General features: G+C 38.4%; 1 protein-coding gene and 1 long non-coding RNA gene across 2 annotated transcripts in view; both read right to left on the reverse strand.

Moving 5' to 3' along the window:
• Positions 1-22,673, reverse strand: part of mtor (mechanistic target of rapamycin kinase) — a 168,919-nt gene that overhangs the window by 108,244 nt on the left and 38,002 nt on the right. The window contains exons 11-14 of the mRNA XM_015056992.1: positions 14,150-14,225; positions 10,905-11,044; positions 5,402-5,502; positions 5,174-5,289 (exon numbers count right to left, since the gene is read on the reverse strand). Of these exons, the coding sequence (XP_014912478.1) occupies positions 5,174-5,289; positions 5,402-5,502; positions 10,905-11,044; positions 14,150-14,225 (433 nt within the window). The remainder of the gene's footprint in view (positions 1-5,173; positions 5,290-5,401; positions 5,503-10,904; positions 11,045-14,149; positions 14,226-22,673) is intronic.
• On the reverse strand, positions 15,200-22,317 carry LOC106962533 (uncharacterized). The gene is made up of 3 exons (XR_001427994.1): positions 22,168-22,317; positions 18,660-18,663; positions 15,200-15,212 (listed from the first exon to the last, which is right to left on the reverse strand). It is a non-coding gene; the product is annotated as an uncharacterized LOC106962533 (long non-coding RNA).

A 22,673-nucleotide genomic window follows, 5' to 3' on the forward strand; every position in this document is an offset into this window, starting at 1 on the left:
CTCCTGTCAGGATGAGAGTCAGGGTGAGGAGGCGCCATGTTAGGAAGATGAAGCTGCAGGATCTTCAGAACAAACAGGTCATGATGCTGGGCTACTGATTATCCCTCTGTCTGGACACAGGATCAATAGAACCAGTTTAAAAGATAAAATTAATGGTTATATGACAGACATGGAAAACTGGGATGGACTCCATGCCATGATGTTCAGAATTTAGGTCTCATGGCATCTCAAGGTGTCAACATTGCAGCCAGTGGGCTGAAGGAAATACAGATTTATTTTGTAACAATTCAAGAGCTAACCAGCTTTTATCACTTCGCAAAAAAATTAATCAGCACAGAAACTCCAAAGCACACAAAGAAGTTTTATATATATATATATATATATATATATATATATATATTTTTTTTTTTTAGTCATAGTACCCCCAAGAATTTTAAACTATTTTCACCCCTGGAAAAAGGCAAGCGTGTTAATTTATAACTCAGTTTTTCTCCAAGAGAGGTGGGTAGACTGTGTGAGATTATCAACCATTTAGCCGAGTTAGCTTAGCAACAAACTACTGTTTGCCTCCATTTCACTAGCATTTAATGAATTAAGGAAACAATTTACCAACATATTCATTTATTTAACTTGTCCCTTGTACTTTTCACCACACTTAACAGATGAGTCAGCAGCAGCTCTGACGAGCCCTCTCCTAAGTGAAGTATTTTATATACATATTTTTTTCACATATTTTTTTTTAAAACTGTCATTATGTTGTGACAGTATGGTATGAGAGGTAATCTGTGAAAAATCTATTTTCTCTGCTTTCTCCCAGTGCTAGAAACAACCAGTCAGTGACAGGAGAGCTTTAGTACTTTAGGGGGGGGCTGTCAATCACAATCTCATGTGGTGCTGCTCATCCTTCCTCCCCCTTGATTTCTGCCGTGCTGCAGCTAGCATAGCACAGAGCTACACAGATTCAAACTGTGAATGCTCAGTTTAGTTAGCATAGCTACCAATGACAGCAGATAAACGGTTTCTTGTAATAAGTTGTTTCTCCCCCATTAGCACATTTAGCAGTGAGTGAATGAGGCTAATTGACAGCGCTAAGAGCGTCCTATTAGTTCTAATTGGCTGTTTTGGTCAGAACGGTGCATTACTTTAACCAGTAATAGTAGTTCAGGAAGGAGATGGAGGAGATTGATTGTTTTCACAGATTATCTGTCTCATAACAAACTGCTACGACATGGTGACAGCTTTAACAAATATGGAGAAAACATATTTTTATTAAAGTTATGTACTGCAGCTTGAATAAAATGCAACTACATAGCATTTTTGAGAAGTCTGGATTGCTTTATGTGTAGTTGCACATTGCTTTTGACTGTTGCTCTTTGGTAGAGACATTTCAGTATCTAAAACTAATAGAAAAAATTTAAGCAACCTACTTGCATAATCGATGTTAAATTCATGAGCAGTAAATATTGTGCTAATTATCAGAATTGAACCAAAGAAAGCAAGGCAGATGCAGGCCTTTAAAATTGTGACACTTTTTATGGGTCAAATAGACTCAAAAAATTGTAACAGCAGCTGCGCAGGGGGGCCTAATGTAATTTTTTGTCAGGGGGCCCACGATTCCTGGCAGTGCCCCTGATTTTGGTTATAATCCACCTTTCATCACTCATCTTTTTGTCACTTTAGATTCCATAATCTGGTCTTAAATTTCCAACGCCCTGTGAGAATTTCACATATAATTAATAATGAAAAAACAGGGTGTACAGATTATCCTTAACTTATTTTTCTTATTACTGGGCATTTAAAATTGGCTCTTCCAGTGTTTTTCAAAGTGGGGGTTGTGGCCCCCTGGAGGCGCTAGAGAGGACTCAGGCAGTTTGAGGGAAGATGACAAAAAATCAAATTACAATAATGAATCTAAAGATTTTTTTATCATAACTTTTAAATTATAATTTTTTTTAATAAAATGGAATATATTTTTAAATTTTTATCCTATCAATCAAATCAATCAAATTTCAAGGTGCTTTACATAATTAAAGAAAAAAATAAAAAATAAAAACAGTATGTGACATTAATAAATAGATGAAAAGTAAAGATAAAAACATTAAAAACATCAAAGATAACAAAACATCAAAACCCACACTCTAATCCTAATTTAGCCATAAGCAACTTTAAACAGGTGGGTTTTAAGTTGAGATTTAAAGGCACCCAGTGTTTCAGCTGTTTTACAGTTTTATGAAAGTTTGTTCCAAATTTGTGGTGCATAGAAGCTGAATGCTGCTTCTCCTCATTTGGTTCTAGTTCTAGGGATGCAGAGCAGACCAGAACCAGAAGATCTGAGGGGTCTAGACGGTTAGTAGAGCAATAACAGATCTTTAATGTGTTGTGGTGCTAACAGTATTTTGTATTTTAAAGTCTATTCTTTGAGCTACAGGGAGCCAGTGTAGGGACTTTAAAACTTTTTATAAATAAAAAGAGATGAAAACTCTGAAAAACATTTTTTTATATTTCCAGAGGTTATTTTTATAAACATATAAAAATAATATATATTATTTATATTGCCATAGATTCACCCCTAAAAACTATTTGGTTAGCATCCTGTTTGTAGTCATTTCTGCTTTCTGCTGAATCATTTGCAGAAATCTGGCCATCTGATTTCTCCTGCAAATGCAGGACTTATCTACACCCACAGAGTTGGCAAACAGTCCATCACCACTAAAAGCCCTGAGGAGTGGAAACACTTCCTGATGGAGAGAGATAATGGAGATAAGATGATGGGGACAACCAAGGACACAGAACCAATGATTTATGGGGCCTTATCGGCTGCAGCTGTTGGCAGCTCTTATTATCAGGGAGAGAAAATAAAGGAGAAAACTGAGGAAACTCTTGGAGGGGCACATAGCTGTTTCAAACCAACTCCTACCAATTTTTTTTTTTTTTTTTTTCTTTAACGGGGAGGGGAAGCAGGGGTGGCATGCCAAAACATCCTGAAGCACAAATAACAAGATGAGGAGTTGGGACACTAGGCTTGATACGAGGTGACAATGAGGCTGTTTCTCCATGCAGGTCTAGTGCTGTTTACTCCTGAATTACTGCGCTGGGGCCAAGCTGCAAATGTGCAGTCCAGACGACTCCCAGTAAATGCAGTGTCTAGCTTCTGGCAGCACAAAACAGCAGCTAAACAGCCCTCTGCTCTCTTACGTAAAGCTGCACTTATTCACATAAGATCAGGGCTCTGTGATGTAACTTTGTTATTAGAGCCATGAAGACAGACGGGTCTTTTAAATAACCAACAGTGAAGGTCTGAGTTTCCCAGGAGTTTTATAGCATTACAATTCAGACAATAATTTCAGTGAATCTTTTTGGAATTATATGCACCAGACAACACAAAGGAGCACAACCCATGGTGCACTTATTCTTATTCTGCTTAGCAACACGGAACAGGAACATTTAGTTTTACACATCACTCAACCCAGAACAGGAATAAAACCTACTAGTTAGAACAACCTTAGGATTTAGAGAAACTATTAGATTATAAATTGTGAAGTAATTTTCTTGTTTTGTTTTTTGTTTATATTTCCTCTAATTCATGTAAAGCACACTGAAATGCCTTATGCTGCAAATGTGCTATATAAATTAAATTACCTTACAACACTGTGAAGTGGAATAGATGCTACATATCATAGTAAAAGAAATATATGACAGAGCAAAGACCAGTAAAAAAACTTTTTTTTTTTTATAATAACAGCATTTTATTGCTTAAGATGCAATATGATTCTATCACTTTTAATCTTAAGCTTAAAGTAAGAAAAAACTTTAAGCATAAAAACAGAAGAGAAATGAAACATTTCACATTAACTTTTAAAAAATAGGAAGCAAACTCATTAGTAAACACTGCCTTTTATATTAAACTTAACTTTCAGTCTAAAGTTTGAAGTATGACAAAGTGATTTTACATTTCTAATCTATATATTTTTCACATCATAGATTAGTAGGTAGCTGCCCCTGAAAAGAAGGAAAATGCATCCAAAGTGAGCGACCCAACACGTTGGACACACTTCTATCTCTTTCTTGGTAACGCTTCTTTCTCCATCACAGCTTATAGCACTTAGTACTCATCAATAGTTCATCGGCACAACAAAATCCTCCAGCTGCACTAGGCAGTTAAACTACTTAAGCTACTTAAACTACTTAAAAAAGCCTTGAGGTGGATCATTTGGACTTTTAAAAATCAAGATTCTCTCATCGTTCAATGAATCATTACAGTCCTAAAAATATTTGCAAGGCACAAATTGTCACACAGACCACAACAGGAAACTTCAGACATCAACTCGAGAAATTTCACTCAAAATTGACCCTTGAAGCACATGTCTGGATGTTAAGAATGAAAGCTACAGCCCACTGAATCAAAGGAAGCTCTGTGTGAGGATGACACACTCCATCTGGAAAACTGCACATTTAAGCCCCTACTCTTCTCCTCTGTGCTGGGTGTGTGTGTCTTACATTGTGAGCTCCAGCTATTCTTCAGGCACTAAGCAGGTTCAGAGGCCGCACCTGGATGTAATCTCAAAATTTGAAGGAGAATGTCTGTGATGAGAAGGAGGGAAGCAAATCTGAAGAGGACAAGAACAGGGCAACTGGGTGAGCAACTGTTTACTGTTTGTCGGCTGCTGAAGCATGCTGTCGGTGTGTTCTTCATTTGCTTTAAGCACATCCAGCTCCAGGGAGTCTGAGCTCATTGACAAAAGCCCAACCTTCCTTAAACTAGAGGAAAACCATCATCCTAACCTCCACCAGACCACGAGAGGAGTCACCTGCTTCGGCAGCTGAACACTGAAATGAGCTGCACTTACATAACATTTCCACACCAAAAGCGTTCCATGTGGAAAAGAAGAGAAAGAACCAACAAACCTGGTGGATTTCATTATTACTATCATTAATGAAGCGTCAAGAATCGATGAGAGGAGTTCAATCCTCTCTGGGCAGCAGAAAAAAAACACTGACGTGCTAATAAAATGGAAATAATTGTAATAATTACAAAGATGAAGTGAAATTTCACGAGCTTCATGGCCAGACAGATCCAAAAAGTGTGTGACTTTATGAGAACACTTTCAAAAACATAAACCTTCAAAGTACATCCTGTTCAGCATTTATGTGGCTGAGTAATAATGCAACCCACCTGTTGAGCCAATGAGAAGAGGTCCTGATGGAGAGCTAGAACTGCTCGGTAAAAAGCGCCGTCGTGTGTGTCTCTGGGGATCATACATGTATACTCCTCCATGCTATCCCAGTGTCCTGGAAAAACAAGAAAACTGGTTGATAAATAACCAAAGACCATGTGGTGAAACCCTGCACAACGTTAGTGTCTGATTGATGACTGATGAGGGAACATGGCAGTTGCCGTTACCTAGACCCCAGGCAGCTGCAGCGGCCATACGAGCCATCTTGGCCTGAGTCTCTTCACTGACCAGCGTCCACTCTTCACAGCACTGCTGGTGCAGCTGACCCCTGGAGAACATCAGGCACCCACATCAGCAAAAAGGCCATCCCAATTTGACCCCTACCACCTTCACAGAAATAAACTCAGTCACCACGTTTCCATCCAGGTTTTTTTCTGCTCATTTTGAAAACTTAAAAAAAAATCTTCCTACATTTTTGGGAAGGTTTTTACGCTCGCTTGAGGTGGTTTTTGGATTTTCTGAAAAAGAGTTGACAGGCTAAAGGGAAACACAATAAGTTCTGACATAGCGACCGTTCCCCGGGGTTTGCTCCAGTGTATCATTAGCATGGCAGGCCACCAGGCTTTACTTGGGAAACCCATTTCCCAATCTACTTGTGGATCTGTGCATCAAAAATGTCCAAGTCCAAACCTCCAGGACAGAGAAGCGGGCCTTCTAGGATGGAAGCAGTGGAGCCAGGGGTCCAATTAATGGAATATTTCCTGTTTACGCAAAGAAAGGCAGAAAGATGGAAATTATTCTGTGGCGTGAAAATCTGAAGGCCAACCGCCTTCCCCATATCAGGCTAACGTTTGCTTTGTTGCGCTATGACGTCAGTTTGCTTGCTGATGTGCTGCTGTTACATGAACATGCAGGGATTTATGGCAGGACAGGACTGACAATGTCTGGTAAAATACTAAATGTGGCTGAAAAATGAGAAATATCAAGTAAGCAGTTGCCACCGTCGCCTAGAGACAGAAAACAAAAATGGGGCTGCTTTTAACATCTCCTGCTGAAATCTTCACCTGGTTCTTCACAGCGTCCTCAGAACAGAAAACTCTTGCAATAAAACAGACGTAACGTGAGGAGGAAGACGCATCAGAGAGGATGAATATGGGGCAAATTTCAAAACGTGTCAGTGAGTGTTTTAAACGGACTGGTTGACATCAGACAGAATGGATGAAGGGAGAAACAGAAACAGTGCCGACAGGACCACAGCTCCTCCACAATCAGCTACTGAAACTGACATGATGTTTGACATGAGCAATTCTGTTTTCTGCTGTGCTTTTAATGGAACATTGTGGTTTGATTTTCATGGATGTTGATTTTAAATTATCATTAATACAGCAGTATTAACCAGTTTTATTTTTAATAGCTTAACTGTTACATGTGGTGTCTATTTTAGATTTACAGTAAAAAAAGAAAAAAGAATAGCTTATGAAGATTGCAATATGCAATTAGTTATTGACAGTGAATATAATTTTCAGGCAGAACAGGCCAACTGGCTGAAATATTTTGTTATTGTTGAAGGCAAGGTCAGAAAAATAAAGACATCTGAAAAAAATGTAATCTGTTTTTGTATGTATTACATATTCGGTCAATAACAATATGTCATAACTGGTTAAAAACATGATTTACATTGTGTTAATTCAAAATTATTTACATTTTACATGTAATTTTGTCGATTAAATTGACAGCAGATTTAGTTGACTAAAATTTTATTATAATTAGTCAACTAAAACTAAGACTAAAACAAATCTGATGACTAAATTATGACTAAAACTAAATTATATTTTCGTAAAAAGACTACACTAAATAAAGTTAGAATAACAAATGTAATGTTAAAATTAACATTGGATCTGACGAAGGTGTTTTGCTTGGCCTGGTTGAAACACGACTTGATTGCATTTTGTTTTTTGAGACATTTTAAAAATTAGATCAAAATTTGCATGAGAGTTTGATGGAAACATGGCTGGTGAGCTGAATGATTAATCTTGATGATCAGACAGATCAGCCACAGATAGTACTGTGACACTGCAGGAATGCTACAAAGCAGCAAAAAAGAACAAACTCGAGGCAACTTCCAGAATTGGCTTTCATGTATGAGGGCTATAATGGACAGCATGCCAAATGTTAGCTTCTTTTTACATACTGTTCACATGTACTTTTGTTATTAGTGATTGTACTAAAGGCAACGTTAGCTGAAACAGACAAGCACTTCTGGCGGAAGATGTAAGGAAACCTCAGCAGAGATAAAAAAAAAAAAAAACAAGCTTTCTATCACATCTTCCATCGTTTTTTTATTTCTTTGTTGGCATAAAAAAACAAAAACATCTTAAACCATTCATCGTTTCGAATGGTTTGAGACTGAGCATACTAAAACAAACAGATGTGTCCTTAGGGGAAATGTGTATGAAACCAAGACTAAAAATTGATTGATTGTGCTGCAGATCAAATTGGCTACATGTGTTTAACAGGCAGGAAGCTGGAGCCAAACAAGAAAGAGGCAGAGGAGCAGTCTGAGGAAAGGACCGCTTGATGGGGGTCACTGAAGCAGTTTTCCATCTGCCTGTTACATAACTACATAAACGATCTACTTATTTTGTGCATGTGTGTGTCTGTGTGTATACAGTAGATTATTACTCAATTAGAAACAAGTGTTTAAATCATCAGAAGTAGTGACAGTTCAAACGGCTGACCTTCCTTCCATCCAAACCTCATAAAGGTTCATGGTCAGGTAAAAAGCGGCTAATATCGCTACTGACCCCACACATCCTGGACACAAACCATTTGACTTTTACGTTCAGGTTGACACTGCAAATAGCTGTTTTCAGCACCACCTGCACAGATTGTTTCTGATAAACACAATGAACACCTCACAGTCAGTTTCTCTATTGCAACACAATTAGCTCAACTGTATGAGAACTATCCGAGAACAAAAAAATACTATAATTTCTTTAGCTTTTTATTGTACTTTCTCCTACTTATGTTTATGCTTAAATGTTTATACTTATCAGTGTGTGAAACAGAAATCAAATTTTGCTTCTTGTTGTGGACCTCCAGTGTAAAGTGTAAACTGCAGATTCATCATTAGGCTGCATTAACTCCAGTTCCAACAACAATAAGAGGAGGAGTTTCACAGGAAGGAAACACTGTGTGGTCATGGGAACTTCAGGACTAGGACCAAACTGCTTCTTCGCGTTGTGCTGCTACATTGGAGGGGAAGAAACTGATTTTAATTAGTTTTACTAATGATACATTTTACATATAAGATAAAAACCCTTTCGTCTGTAAATATGTTCTACAGAAATCTCCTCAAGTGGCGTAGACTTAGCTTCACCTAGTTCAAATTATGTTACAAAAATATCTGCTATTCATTTATTAATCAGATAATCTAAACATAAAGAGGATAATATTGATAAATCAAGCAGAAAGTACCGAGTTTTTCACATGTTGATGTCAGAAGTATTTTTTAAGCTGCAGATTAATCATACAGCTAAGGAATGCACTTTACTGCACTTTAGGCAATTCAATGTTTATTTTCCTATTTAAAAAAGGAACTGATTTTTTTTTTGCATCTTCTAATGTGTTTCTAATAATCTGTACAATATGTCAGGTTTTTAAAAAAAATCTGATTAATGAATCAATGGTCAGAATAGTCGATCACTAAAACAGCCATTAGCTACAACCCCAACTAATACATGCATCATTATACAAATATGTCATGAAAGGCTTAGTGCCATAACTTTTTTAATAACACTCTTGGTATTGTGATGAATATTAGTGCTTCAGGAAGGCAAACAAATAAAAGCAGGACTGAGTTATCCAGTGTCACAGGACTGAGACACTGGTCACAGTTTCTTCAAAACAATTTGATTTTTGAAACCTTTAGTCACATAAAAACCACAAACACTTATGGGACCCAAACAGAGGAGATTACACAAGGTCTTATTCATGCCACACATTATCTGATTGGAGAGGTAATAAAACATGCGAGGGTCTACTAAAAGTCGAACAGTCTTTTAATGGTACTAATTATTGTGTTGCATAATTAGTACCATGAGTGTCCAAATTAATTCTCATTGTTAATTAGTATAAAGTAGTCCTATAAAAAGCATCCTATTTAGTAATTATGCCTCAGTGAGAAGCATATTAGACATAACTCGTGGAAATTTCATCAAATTTCATAATGACATTTGAACATTTCATTATGAAATGTTCAACAGTAGTCTGACTGGAGGTTTTAAACATGAACTTGACCAGACAGTTAAACTTACTGACACAGTTCCAACTTCAGCTTGACATGCAGGTTTATGGCTAAACTGAGGTTCTGGAGTCTAATCTGTTTGGCAGCTACAGCTTGGAGGAGGGAGTCACCAGCTAGTTTTGACAATAACCGAGTTTTTCTTCTTGAACATACAAAGTGTTACTGGATCAGTGCTTCTGTGTTTTTAGTGAGTGTCTCAAATCCCCAGTCACTTGAGGAAGATCCCTGCGACTGGCTGGGCTGCCTTAGATAAAAAATAAAAAAAACTTTCACAAATTTAAATATTGACACAATACTTATTTCATTAAAAAAAGTCAAATATTACTGAACTGAATATATATTTCTGTAGTCAATCAGACTGCTTGGTAAAGGGCCTTGAGACAACAATGGTTCTGAATTGGTCCTATATATATATAAAAACTAAGGTGAACTAATGAAGTATTTTATTTTTAAAGTGTGTATTGGATTTAAACTGGACATGTTCAAACTTTTAAACAATATTTAACTTCAACAGTGATACTAAATTCAAGATAAAAACATTTAATCAAACCCACATGGCAAAATTCTTTGGCAGATTCAAGGCAAGTCAAAATTTTATAAACAACACTGCAGCCTGAACTAACCTGTCTTTGTTGCCCTGGTAACAACACAACAAGCCATTCTTCCACCAAAACAGTTCCAGTTAGTTTCCAGAGAGCCACTAACCAGCCACAGCAACATTTGATTTTCACTCTAACAGACATAAATTGCACTTTAACAATCATTTTTCCAGTTTTAGGTAAATAACTAGAAGACCTGCACAATGTCAATGTGTAACCATATGTTGCTTCATCCTGGCTCACTACTAGGTCATCAGCTAAATCCTCTCCAGCTTCTATCCATCCAGATGCAAACACAAAACTCGAGGTGGGATGAAATATTACCTTGTAAAGCTTCAGAATCATTTTCTTATGAATCGCAGACTGCCCCCAAAAATGGTTATATAAGCAAATCAAGGTCTGGTTTGTGTCAAATTCCTTGGCGATCCATTGATATGGACCCTTTGGACATCCTGTGACTTCATTTTTTCCTAAAGATGTCCTTCCACACTGAGTGGGGGTGTTATGAAGTCAAGCCTCAGCTGTGGTGAAGTCTCACTTCAGTCTCTTACAGGCTCTCCATGTCAGTTAACACATTTCCTGGTAAAACTGTGTCGGTCAAATCAGAGCAACCGCAGGGGAGACCAAATGACAGGACTCATTAGAACAGGTTGCGTAATCACAGAAAGCCAGGAAAAGTGGGAGATGAAACAGCCAAAACCTCAGACGCTGACTTTATTTGTTTCAGCTGAGGCTCGACCAAAAGCCCAAGAACCCCAAAACTCTGATCTTATATCAAAAGCTAAAGTAAACGTGTGGATGTGGTATGTCTAACGAATGACATACCATTCTCCCAAGGCCTCCAAGCAGCGCATCCTGCCCAGGATCAGCTCCGGATCCTCTTTGTTCATGTCGATCTTCTTATCATAAGCCACCAGGGCGTCCTCCCACTCATGAAGCTTCTCATACCAAGTGGCTTGGATTTCCTAAAGAAAGAAATATACACATAGTAGGTAGCAGATAAAAGTTAACACATACATACTTCAGTTTTAGTTGGAGTCGATGCCCGCTCTGCAGCGGGCAAGCACGTGACGCATTTATAAGGCTTCGTAACAACACTGACAGCATGCCGAGTGTTCATTTCAATTCTGTTGGACAGCATGGACTTCAAACTTTATAAAAGTGGTGTTTTTATATTGGTTTTGTGGTTATGTACTTCAAAATAAAGCCAGAAATATGATCGATCAATTCTGCATTATTTTGTGGGGTCTAAATGTACCACATTTGTAAAACAACCAATGAAAAGGTGTCGACGTCTGTTGCTAGGTAGAATGGAGACACGTGGTGCGAGACGCTCTGGAGAGTTTTGGAGACGGGAAGAGAGTGGAGCACAGTGACGCTTTGGATTTTACTAGGAGTGTTTCGGATGAGTCTTTTAGACTATAAGTGTGTTAGTTAGAGTGTGTGTGTGTGTGTGCAGTGTTTGTAGTAGTTTTGTTAGCAATCGCTGCATGGCTGCAGAGCGAGCTCTGACGGACTGAGAAGAGGAAGACTGCGCGCCGGGGTGGCCATTTAGACCCCAGACTCCTATTATTAACCATCCCTCTCCATTTAGACAGATTGATCTATGCCTTATTGTCCACAAGAGAAAATTTGTCTAAGATACCATCACTAAACAAACCTGCTAAAACAATTAAATACACTGGCAACAATAAAAGTAATGTGAGCACCACAATTAAATCAGAAACACATAATACACATTCCAGCAAGTAAACAAACCAAGATCATTAATAACACATGGACTTGATTTATTGGGAACCTGAATGATTATTGAACTTTTCCCAAAGAGAAGGAAAAGTATGTTAATCAGGTTATTGCCGTTTCAAAAATAATCAAGTTTACAGTCAAAACACTCAAATGCACAGCCAGTTTACAGTCAAAGCTAGCTAAGAAAGTTCATTAACGTGGCTTTATTGGCCGGATAAAGCCACATGTGTATCTGATGAGTGGGTTCTGTCATCAGCTCAAGGACCCATCAACGTTAACAACAGGGACCACTTCCTGTTGCTTTGTTGTTAAAGTAATTGAAAGGAAAAGCTTGCATCCTCCCACATTAAAGCTTCCCAAATAGTCAACTCATAAACACAGTTATTCAGCACGTCACAGTGAAGCTATTTTTAATGAGTCTTTTCTGAGCTTTTACAGAAGGCAAAAATGCTTCTCTCAAGCACAGAAAGAACCATGGATCCAGAACTACTCATTCGCTAAACTAACGTTCAGCTGTGTCATCAACAAAATACTGCTCACAGTTTAGAACAAAAGCACAATCCAGTTTTGTATTTTAACATTATAAATAATATTCGGTAACACTTTATTTGAAGGGGGGTGAATAAGACTGTCATGACACCGTCATAAACATGACATAACACATGTCATGCACATGAATAAGCCTTCATGAATATTTATGACTGTTGTCATAAAGAGTCATTCGGTAAATTATGACACTTTTAATAGAAAGTTGACATTATTCAAAATGTCTGTTATGACAACTTGACATTAACCAAGAAATCATTACTGATATAAATTTGTTATAAAAGTATTACTGATTGCACTTTAAAAATTAGGCAACTTTATGTTATTAAAGGTAAAGTTTAAACAGTAATGATTTCTTGGTTAATGTCAAGTTGTCATAACAAAGACATTTTGAATAATGTCTACTACGTATTAAAAGTGTCATAATTTACCGAATGACGCTTTATGACAACAGTCATAACTATTCATGAAGACTTATTGATGTTCATGACAGGTGTTATGTCATGTTTATGACAGTGTCATGTCAGTCTTATTCACCCCCCTTCAAATAAAGTGTTACCTAATATTCTAGCCCCACCCGAGAAGCAACAAATATTACACTAATGAATTTTACATATTCACAACATTTCCACATTTTATCACACCTTCCAAAGTCTGATGCAAAATAGACATCCGCAAAGAACAGCAATGGACAACGAAGCTGCTTTTCTCGGCCCACTGGGGTTTATTTCTGCTTCTAAATGATCTGATTGGACGCTGGAAAAGACTATTGTTGTGTTGATTTTGTGCTAAAAGGAGATAGTCTATCACTATAGATATTCAAGCCTAAAATAGCATCTCAATGCTAAAATGTCCTCAATTTTAATGCCTTCCACTTATGTGAAAAATACAAATCAGAATATTTCAGATCAAAATGTGTACATTTCTTAATGGTATAAACCGGGTTCAAAGGAGAATAACAAGATTCTCTTTATTTCTTATGTAATATATGTGGAAATTATGTCTGGTCATGTCCAATTAATGTCTATTGTTGGACAATCATTTCATATGAAGACCAGACCCATCCACAATTAAGATGAAATACGCCAGAGCACTGCTGGAAATACTGAGGAGCTGACAGTTTATAGAAACTGTCAGCTTGTACAGGAAAGAACGCCAGAGGGAAAAAACACTTGCCTGTAGGGAAAGAGAAAATATTCAATATTTAACTTTAATAGTATACAAACTATCACTGTTATGATAAAATTTCTGTTTGTATTCCCAGGGATAAAGCTTTAAATCCTTTCAAAGCTTAAATAAGACCCAGTTGCAGAAGCACTTAAAATATTTGCAAAGTGCAGGAGAAGTAAAACATTCAGTAAATTAAAGAAAAAATCCTTCTCCTTGCTCTTTGCTGCAGATTAATACAGCAGATGGCTTTTCCACATGATGCACATTAACAACAATGTGTTCATAATGTGCAACACATGGAAAAGGAAAATATCCCTAAAGATCTACTATCTCTGTGTCCAAATGAGGAAGGCACGTAGAGCATGTAGAGCAAAACGTGTCCAATGCAGACCACTGGACGCTTATGTAGGTCAAAACAGTAAAAGGAGAAATGTAGACTGAGCATGTGTGAACTCTTGCTACTGTCAGCAGTAACAAAATCAAATCCCAGACGTTGAGTTCTGTTCATCATGTTTTAATATACTGTATAAATCTGAATATTTGCTTCATTAGCAACATAACCAACTTCCATGTGCCTCTGTATATAGAAGAGAAAAAAATGTACTCACCAGTTCACCAAAATGTTTCATTGCATATTCTAGAACTCCTGATGCCGCCTCTGGCTGCTGCAGTTTGTTGTTGATGCTGCAAGATGGAGCAAAAATAATCTGATGTCATTAGTGTAATTTTACGAAGAGTCTAACCAAAAGGCCTGAGGTTGTAACTTCTTCTGTTGGACGGTAAATTGTCCCAGAGATTATTGTGATTAACAATAATATTTCCATTTTGAGACCGTTTTCAACTAATATTATGATGTTTGTCACGCTGCTTCAACAGGTGACGAGTTGTCTGTCAAGACACCACAACTCCGAACTGTAAAATCTATAGTCACGCGTACTGCTGGTACATCTGGACACACTCATTTTAACCATAAGTCTATTATATTTCCTCAAATGAAAAAGCCATGCGCAGGCCGGTCCAATACATCTGTAAAACACAGGGAAGAGTGCTGGTATACAGGCAAGCTCCTGAGGACAGCAGGGAAAAGGTTGATAAAGGATGTTTGAGGTTATAAGTCAATCACCTGGTTGGATGAAAGAGCAAAAACTCGCTGATATAGCACAGACAGAACTAATATTAATATCCAAGGGCATGGTAGGAGAGAAAGGGAGCAACTTGCTCCTTAAACCACCTAGAGACAATGAAGAATCTCCTCTTGGTAGCTGTCAAGCTTCTGATCAAAGTTAACAACCAAGGTCACAAGCCTGAGAAGGCAAGAAGATAGTTCTCAGACTGTGTTTCTCCAGAGGCAAAAATAGAAATACAGAAGCTCAGTGAAGTCTAAACAAAGGAGAAATACTCGGGATAAACTGAAATTACAATTAAATCTATGTCTTAGAGTATGAATCACTGGAAGAGACACCTCAACAAATATTGGTTGCGCACACACACACAAAAAAAAAAAAACACAAATCAGACAGAAATGGTAAAAAAAATAAATAAAAAAATAAAAAATGTGTGCAACTGATAGAGATGGTTTACTGGTGCTGCTTGGAGCTTGTGCCCCTTTGACAAAATGTATAAAATATAATCTATGGCCAACATTTTTATAATTATATTTTTTAACTGCAGCTTGAACCTTTTAGAAGTGCTCAACTTCAACCTCCTTTTGACCATAAAATTTATGCCAGTTGCTTTTTAGCATTCGTCTAACATTGCAACAAAGGCAAGTGTTGTCTTCGACCACATTATAACTTTTCAATTACCACAATAAAATAATCTGACATGCGATAACATTTCAAAATCATTCCTACTTTTATAAGGTCACTGACATAAACAAAAACGCTAAAAAAAATAAAACGGCAAAATCTCTAAAGCTGCCCAGATGTGGCTTATTTGAGAAAGCAAATAAGTGTAAGGATGTTCTCGTCTGCAGACCCAAGAGCAGGGGTCAAATCCAGTCAAAAGCTGTATGCCTTATCTGTCAAGAAACGGCTGCTGTTTTTAAAGAATACAAGATCAGCTGCCACATTTCCACCAAGCATGCTAATTAAGCCAACAACCAGTCAAATCAAGAACGGTCGAGATTTTTCAAATACATCATTAATACAAACAACCTTTGATCATAAATCAGCTGATATTAGCCCTAACACCTTAAAGCTGGAATAGGTAACTGTTTTTTTAAAGTTTTTTCTACATATTTGATAAAACTATCACTATGTTGTGACAGTATAACATCAGACAGGTGATCTGAGAAGAAATCAACTTCCTCCACTTCCTCCCAGTGTTACTATTGCAATCAACAAAAATGCACCGCTCCAACGGAAAAACAACCAATCAGAGCCAGGAGGAGGGCCTTGGGACTGTCAATCACATTCACGTGGGCAATGCTAAATATGCTAATGTCAGATAAACAACTTAGCGTTACAGGAAAACTGTTTTTCTGTCGTCATTGGTGGCTAGCCTTAGCATTCATGGCAGGCTCTGCTATTGAGAGAAAGCTACAGCATAGCAAGCATGAAGGCAAGGGGAGGGCTGTGAGCAGCACATACTCAAGCTTGATTTACAGCACTAAGACCCTCCTCCTGACTCTGACTGGCAGTTTTTGACTGGGAGCGGTGCATTTCTGTAGATTGCAAGAGTAGCTCAATGAGGAGGTGGAGGAGCTCAATTTCTTCACAGATTATCTCTCTCATATTTTAATGTCACAACATGGTGACAGTTTCAACAACAATTTTTTATAAAAGTTACATACTGTAGCTTTAAACAGATAAGGAAGCTTCCCACAAATGTGAACATCAAGTGTGTTAAAACTGCAGTGGAGATGGAAGGTCACTTGTGGGGGAAATGCAGGCATGTTAAGAAGCTCCTGAGACATGGACCAAGTCATTCTACGCCTGTGAACAATAAAATATAAGTACATTGGGACTCTGCTCTAACATGTGCCTCCAGGGAGTTTCACTTTCTGGTCAAAAGGTCAGCAGAACAAAGAGTCTCCAGCGGCCCAAGAAGAAAAAAAGACCCAACGTTCACCTCGTTGGAATGCTGTTATTGCTATGGTGAAACAGATGCACAAACTGTAGCTTTAAACATCACATTTTGAAAACAGATGTAGAGTATCATTGATATGTTTAATAGAGCCATATCTGCTGACTTTTGCCTTGAAAGATGGAAAAAAAAAAACAACAGACACTAACTTATTCTTTACAAATTGGATAGTGACCGAAAGTTGCATTTACTGTATGTACCTTGAAACTTGTAATATGAAAGTCATTCTCAATGCATCAAGACACGAGACAAGACAAAATTACAGTTATTCCTATATCCAAAGCCAAACAAAATTAGCTGGCAACAAAATTGAAAAAAGATCAAACAGAACCCTCTAAATGTTGGGCACAAGTGTTTTTTGTTCCAACCGGTTAATGTCTCGGAGTCACGAAATCTCTCTCTGAGGCGAGGCAAAGCTAAAGGGCAGTGGCACTTACACCAGAAAGCTATTCACAAAGGAGAGCACTGAATCAGTCCTCTTCCTCTGTACTGTTGTTTGTCCCAAATTCTGGGGTTTATAGGATGGCACATGGACAGGAACAACTTGAGCATTCAGTACAGGACAACAGACAACAGCTGGCAGCCATGCCTGACTTAGAGTACCAGACTTCTGGATGGCCTTGCAGTGTCTGAAGTCTGCCACTCTTAAAGCTGGAGGTTACACCAGCACATATCATGGCCCTCATTACTGACAGAATGGAACAGTTTATTTTACCTCTAAGCCTGACTAGCTTTAACAAGGATACTGAAGACTGCTTAGGGTATTATTTTGAAACTTTACAGCAATTTGGCCGATTGCCTCCAGTGTCCAAGTCTGAGGTGAATGATGATTTTTATAATGGCTTATAAACATAGCACTACATGTTATTTTCCACTCTCAACTTTCCAGCTGATGAAATTGTAAATAACCTTCTAGCCCAAACGTTTACAGCAGTTAACATTTTATAGCTCATATAATGTCATTACGTCCAACAGCATTAGATGCCCACTGGGCTTACAGGATTTACAGCTGTTCACTGTATGAAGTGAGGGTACCTTTTAAAGATTGAACAGCCAGTTAAAGGTTGTGTCATGGCACAAATAGGGCTGGGCGACATACCGAGTATACTCGGTGTACCGCGATAATTTCAATTGACGAAAGTTAAAATGGCTATATCGCCACTACCGAGTATAAATTGTTGTTCAAATAATAAACTTTCGTCGTCAAATTCACTGTGAGTATGGTTTATCTGACACCCTATGAATGCACAACCTGAAAATTTTCTACCAATCACGCTGCGTGGAGAAAACAAACTACATGGTGACGGTGAGAGCTTGAGGAGAGCCGTGAATGAGACGGTAACTCAAGAGGAGTCAGATGAACTAGTCTAGTTCTGAAGAGAAACAGCGCTGGATCAATAATTTGGCAGTAGTTTGGATTTTATATGGAGGATGTCGAACAAAATGAGGTAATTTACAAAACATGTTATAAAACTATTGCCACAAGCAGTCTTCCCCCCCAATCAGACTACTCTTTTACATGCCGTTCATAGCCGCGCTGCCGTGGTAGAACTTGTCCGTTAAAGTGAAACCTGTAGACATAGGTATGATTCATTTAATGCTATGCAATGGAAAAAATAACTCAAAACTACTCATTCTTTTTCTTTTTTTTTCTCGCTCTGTCGGCTTTACAATACACGCACTCGTTGCCATAGCAACTGACAACAACGCAACTTTATATATCAGGATTCAGCACCAAAAACACTCAAACATTACCCTACATAGAACAGATCATTCAGTTCGTTACAGTTTTCAGTTTTTAGGCTTGATGTGTATTTTGCGATTATTAATGAGTGATCGCTGTGGTAGATTAGCCACCGCTGCTATTAGCCACAGTAACACAGCGGTGGCTGAATAGCTAATTTAAACACCTGCTTTACTGATAATCTGTCAGTTTGTGTGTAGGTCGCCTTTATTATTTTTAAGCTGAACCAAAACACACCTTATTCCACAGCACATCTATATGTTAAGTTTGTCAAAGTCAAGCATAACTGACCTACTTTCCTCTCCCTCGCTATTTTTTTCTTAGTTAAAACTTATTTCTCACCTTGTTATCTAGTCATAGTGTAGACAGTTCATAGCAAAATACTGCATCACTTTTTATATGAGCTTACATTTAAGTCTAGCAGAGAAATGGGAACAGGAACTTGTGTGGGTGACATCATGCTGCAAGGGCTCTATAGTTTAAAATAACATTGGAGCTTTGTTAAGAATATCATGATATATATCGTCTATCATGATATAGCAAAAATATATCATGATATTAGATTTTTCTCATATCCCCCAGCCCTAGACACAAACTGATGTACAACAACTTCCTAGTTCCATCGATTAAAGGAACTTGTTCGGGTAGGTATCATCATGCTACCAACATGCTATCATCATGCTACTATCATGTTACCAACATGCTGCCATCATAGTACAATCATGTTACCACCGTGCTACCAACATGCTACCATCATGGTACATTCATGCTACCAACATGCTGTCATCAAGCTACCATCATATTACCAACATGCTAACAATATGTCATCATGTTACCAACATGCTAACAGTATGCTACCAATATGCTGCCAACATGATACCAACATGCTATCATCATGCTACCAATATGCTGCCAACAAGCAGTGATGGCATAGTTACTTTGAAAAAGTAACTAATCGGATTATTGATTATTCTTTGAAAAAGTAGCTGTTAGATTACTGATTACTTGATTTGGAAAGTAACTAAGGGTGCGTTCACACTGCAGCCTGAAGTGACTCAATTCCGATTTTTTGACGTAATGCAACCTGTATCCGATCTTTTCATGCCAGTGTGAACAGCACAGGTCGGATTCTTTTTCGAATGTGACCCATATCCAATACTTATCCGATTCAAATGCGACCATAACGTCCAGGTCGCATTCATCCAAACTGAACATCACTGTTTCTCAATAAATCTCACTGTTCTGCATCCTGATAAGCGCAAGTGGGAAGAAAAACAACAACCATGACGGATTATATGAGGATTAAGTCATTAATATGCTGCTCCGGCCGGACAACAACTTCAAATATGTAAGCTAAGCTCCACCGTTAGCCTCCATGTTTACTTCCGCAAACACTGAGCACTTCTTTTTATGGCGGTTGGCAGAACACTGAGAACGCTGACGCTATGGCGCCCTCTACTGCGCATGCGGGACACTTTCAGGTCGTTTGCCCGTTCAGACTGCAGAACGCATACAGGTCGCATTTACTGGCAGTGTGAACGGCCGTGGCAAAAAAATCGGAATTGCCAAAAAATCGGAATTGAGTCACTTCAGGCTGCAGTGTGAACGCACCCTAAGTGACTGATTCAGTGCTCTCCTTTGTTACATAAAAAGTAATTTTTTTGTTACTTTCTGCAGCTGTGGACAATAATGTTCCACCACCTGTGAAAATTACATTGAGCTTTGCCAATACTTAATTGCAAGTTATTGTATGATGGTAAAATCAACCACGTGTATCCATTTACAAGGTTGAACTGAATGGAAGATTGTTACAAGAGTACAAAAAAAAACAAAACAAAAAAAAAAAACGTTAGTAATTTTGCGTGTTTTTGTGTGTTCCACTATTGTGTGGAAAATTCAAAATAGGATTTTAGAGTTCCCCCCTCCCTGCCTCAGCCTCCAGGTTCTGCGTTACAGCCCTGCGTTTGCCGTCAGAGTGTAGCGCACAGTGCTCCTCCTGCGGCTCTACAACTCAGATGGCCCGCTGCACAGATTTGTGACACTTACCTTAATATGAATGATTATAATGGCAAGTATTTGCTCAACTATAGGGACACGTTCATTCATGGCTGTTTTCACGTTTATTGCGCTGTGCAGATTAGTCTCGATGTTTGCAGTTTTCTGGAGGGCAACGCGAAGCTCGACATCATTCACAGCAAATACATTTAACTTGACATTAACAAAGACACAGTGGGACGGATCATCCAGGAAATGATGGACAGGGAGAGCCTGTCCATCACATACAAACTATTTGTATGTCAGACAAATTCTGGGGCTTAGTATGTGTCTCTGCTCATTTCAAAACCCAAATAAGCAACTTCACGTTCAAAATCAAGCCCAAAAAAGTGCAATCTGCGACTCATTAAATTTGCAAGCGACTTTAGAAAAAACAAGCCCAAAACGACTTATAATAATCGGACTGGGTGACAAAAACTCAAAATAGTTCCTCGTTTTTCAGCAACAAAATGCGCCTTTCTCTCCTCCCTCCATTGTTTACATTTCTGTAACAGCGATCGGCTGCTGCTGTCGCATAGAAACGGCGGTCACTCGACGCATAGAAAAAAATAACATTACATTACAAAAGAAAATGGTAACGCACAGTGATTTGGGTAAGTAACTTTAATCTGATTACTGGATTTGAAATAGTAAAGCATTAGATTAGTTACTGAAAAAAGTGGTCCAATGTCAGTAACTGGCCTGTTACTGACATCACTGCCAACATGTTACCAACATCCTATCATCATGCTACCATCAAGTTATCAACATGCTTCCATCAAGCTACAATCATTCTACCGACATACCATCATGATACCAACATGATGTAGCATGATACCATCATGCTACATCATAACATCATGCTACTAACATGATATCATCATGCTACCAACATGGTATGGTGTTATTGTGCTAATTTTACGCCAACAAATTAAATTATCTCAAAAAAGTTCCACTTGCTTTCAGTCAATCAAAAGAATATATCCCCTAAAGTCTTGGGTGTGGTTAGTAAAGCTGAACTTCATAATTATTTTCTGATTGAGGGGAATGGTTAAAGACTGGTTTCTAATGTTCACTGTTATTTTTTGTATTACCTTGAAACATTTAGGTGTTGTTAAAAAGCAGAAAGAGACCTAATATTTTTTTTTTCACTCCACAGGATATAATCCAAGCTTTTCTGATTGGATCAGGTTTGACCTCACCAGATCCAATTTACTTCTCTGCTGAGAGCTTGGCTCCTGTACTTTCTGTTTGACTGAAAAATGTTTTTCCCCAGAGTATTTTGGCTTTTAGTCACATTCCACTTTCATACTTTTAGTCTGTTCACCCTTATCAAAATAGATGACTGCTGTAATTACCAAAGCATGAGCAACAACCGCTTTATATGCAAAGGAAAAAAACTTACTCAATGGAAAATGTCTAGTGTTTTTGAGGAAGTAATTTTAACAGTGGAGATTTGGTGAAAGTTGCAGGTCTACGTCCAGCAAGAGCCTTGTACTCTTCATACAGTCCATGATGGAACTTGAGCATAGAGTGAATGGTGATAAGATGCTGTTGCAAGGACAAAAAAAAAATGTGCTCGACATAAAAGGCATCAGTAAGTGGAAGTGAACTAATACTAAATAACAGAGTCAAAGGAAAAGGAATCCCTCCGGAAAGAACTGCTGGCAGTCGGATGTGACTCAAACAGCAGGTAGTCATAAGACAATCCAGGAAGGAAAGTGATCTTCAGTTTACCAAGAAAGACTGACACACATAAACGCCTTAAGCAGAGGTCTCATTCTCGCGGCCCGCAGGCCAACTGCGGCCCGCAGAACGATGTCTCGTGGCCCCCACCATGATATGAAAGTATAATATTAGTGCGGCCCAAAGGGTGAGCGGACCTCTGAAGGAAGTCCCACCCGCCGTTCTTCGTCATGAACACCGAACATGACATTCGGTGCTAGGCAGGGGCGGGGCTGTAAGGGTGCTGGGGGGGCGGCGGGCCCCTGGCCTGGGCCTAGAGAGGGCCCGGATTGAAGGCAGAATATGACTTCAGGGATCCAAGTGTGACTTCAGGGATCCAAGCCTTTATCACGTCTGATGAGAGCTGGAGAAGGTGGGCTCCCTCCTGTTGAGTATGGTGTATGTAAAATTACATAAAATGATGCTCCAGTAGATTATATAATAGGCTGCCCCAGTCATTGTTGACTTGTGATTGCTAAAAACTTTACCAGACCGACTGATTTTAGTGACATAGTGGGTGTAAAATATTGAATAAAATGTTG

The sequence above is a fragment of the Poecilia latipinna genome, unplaced genomic scaffold (assembly GCF_001443285.1).
Source record: "Poecilia latipinna isolate Pla-1442-1.1 unplaced genomic scaffold, P_latipinna-1.0 Scaffold1427, whole genome shotgun sequence".
NCBI lineage: Eukaryota > Metazoa > Chordata > Actinopteri > Cyprinodontiformes > Poeciliidae > Poecilia > Poecilia latipinna.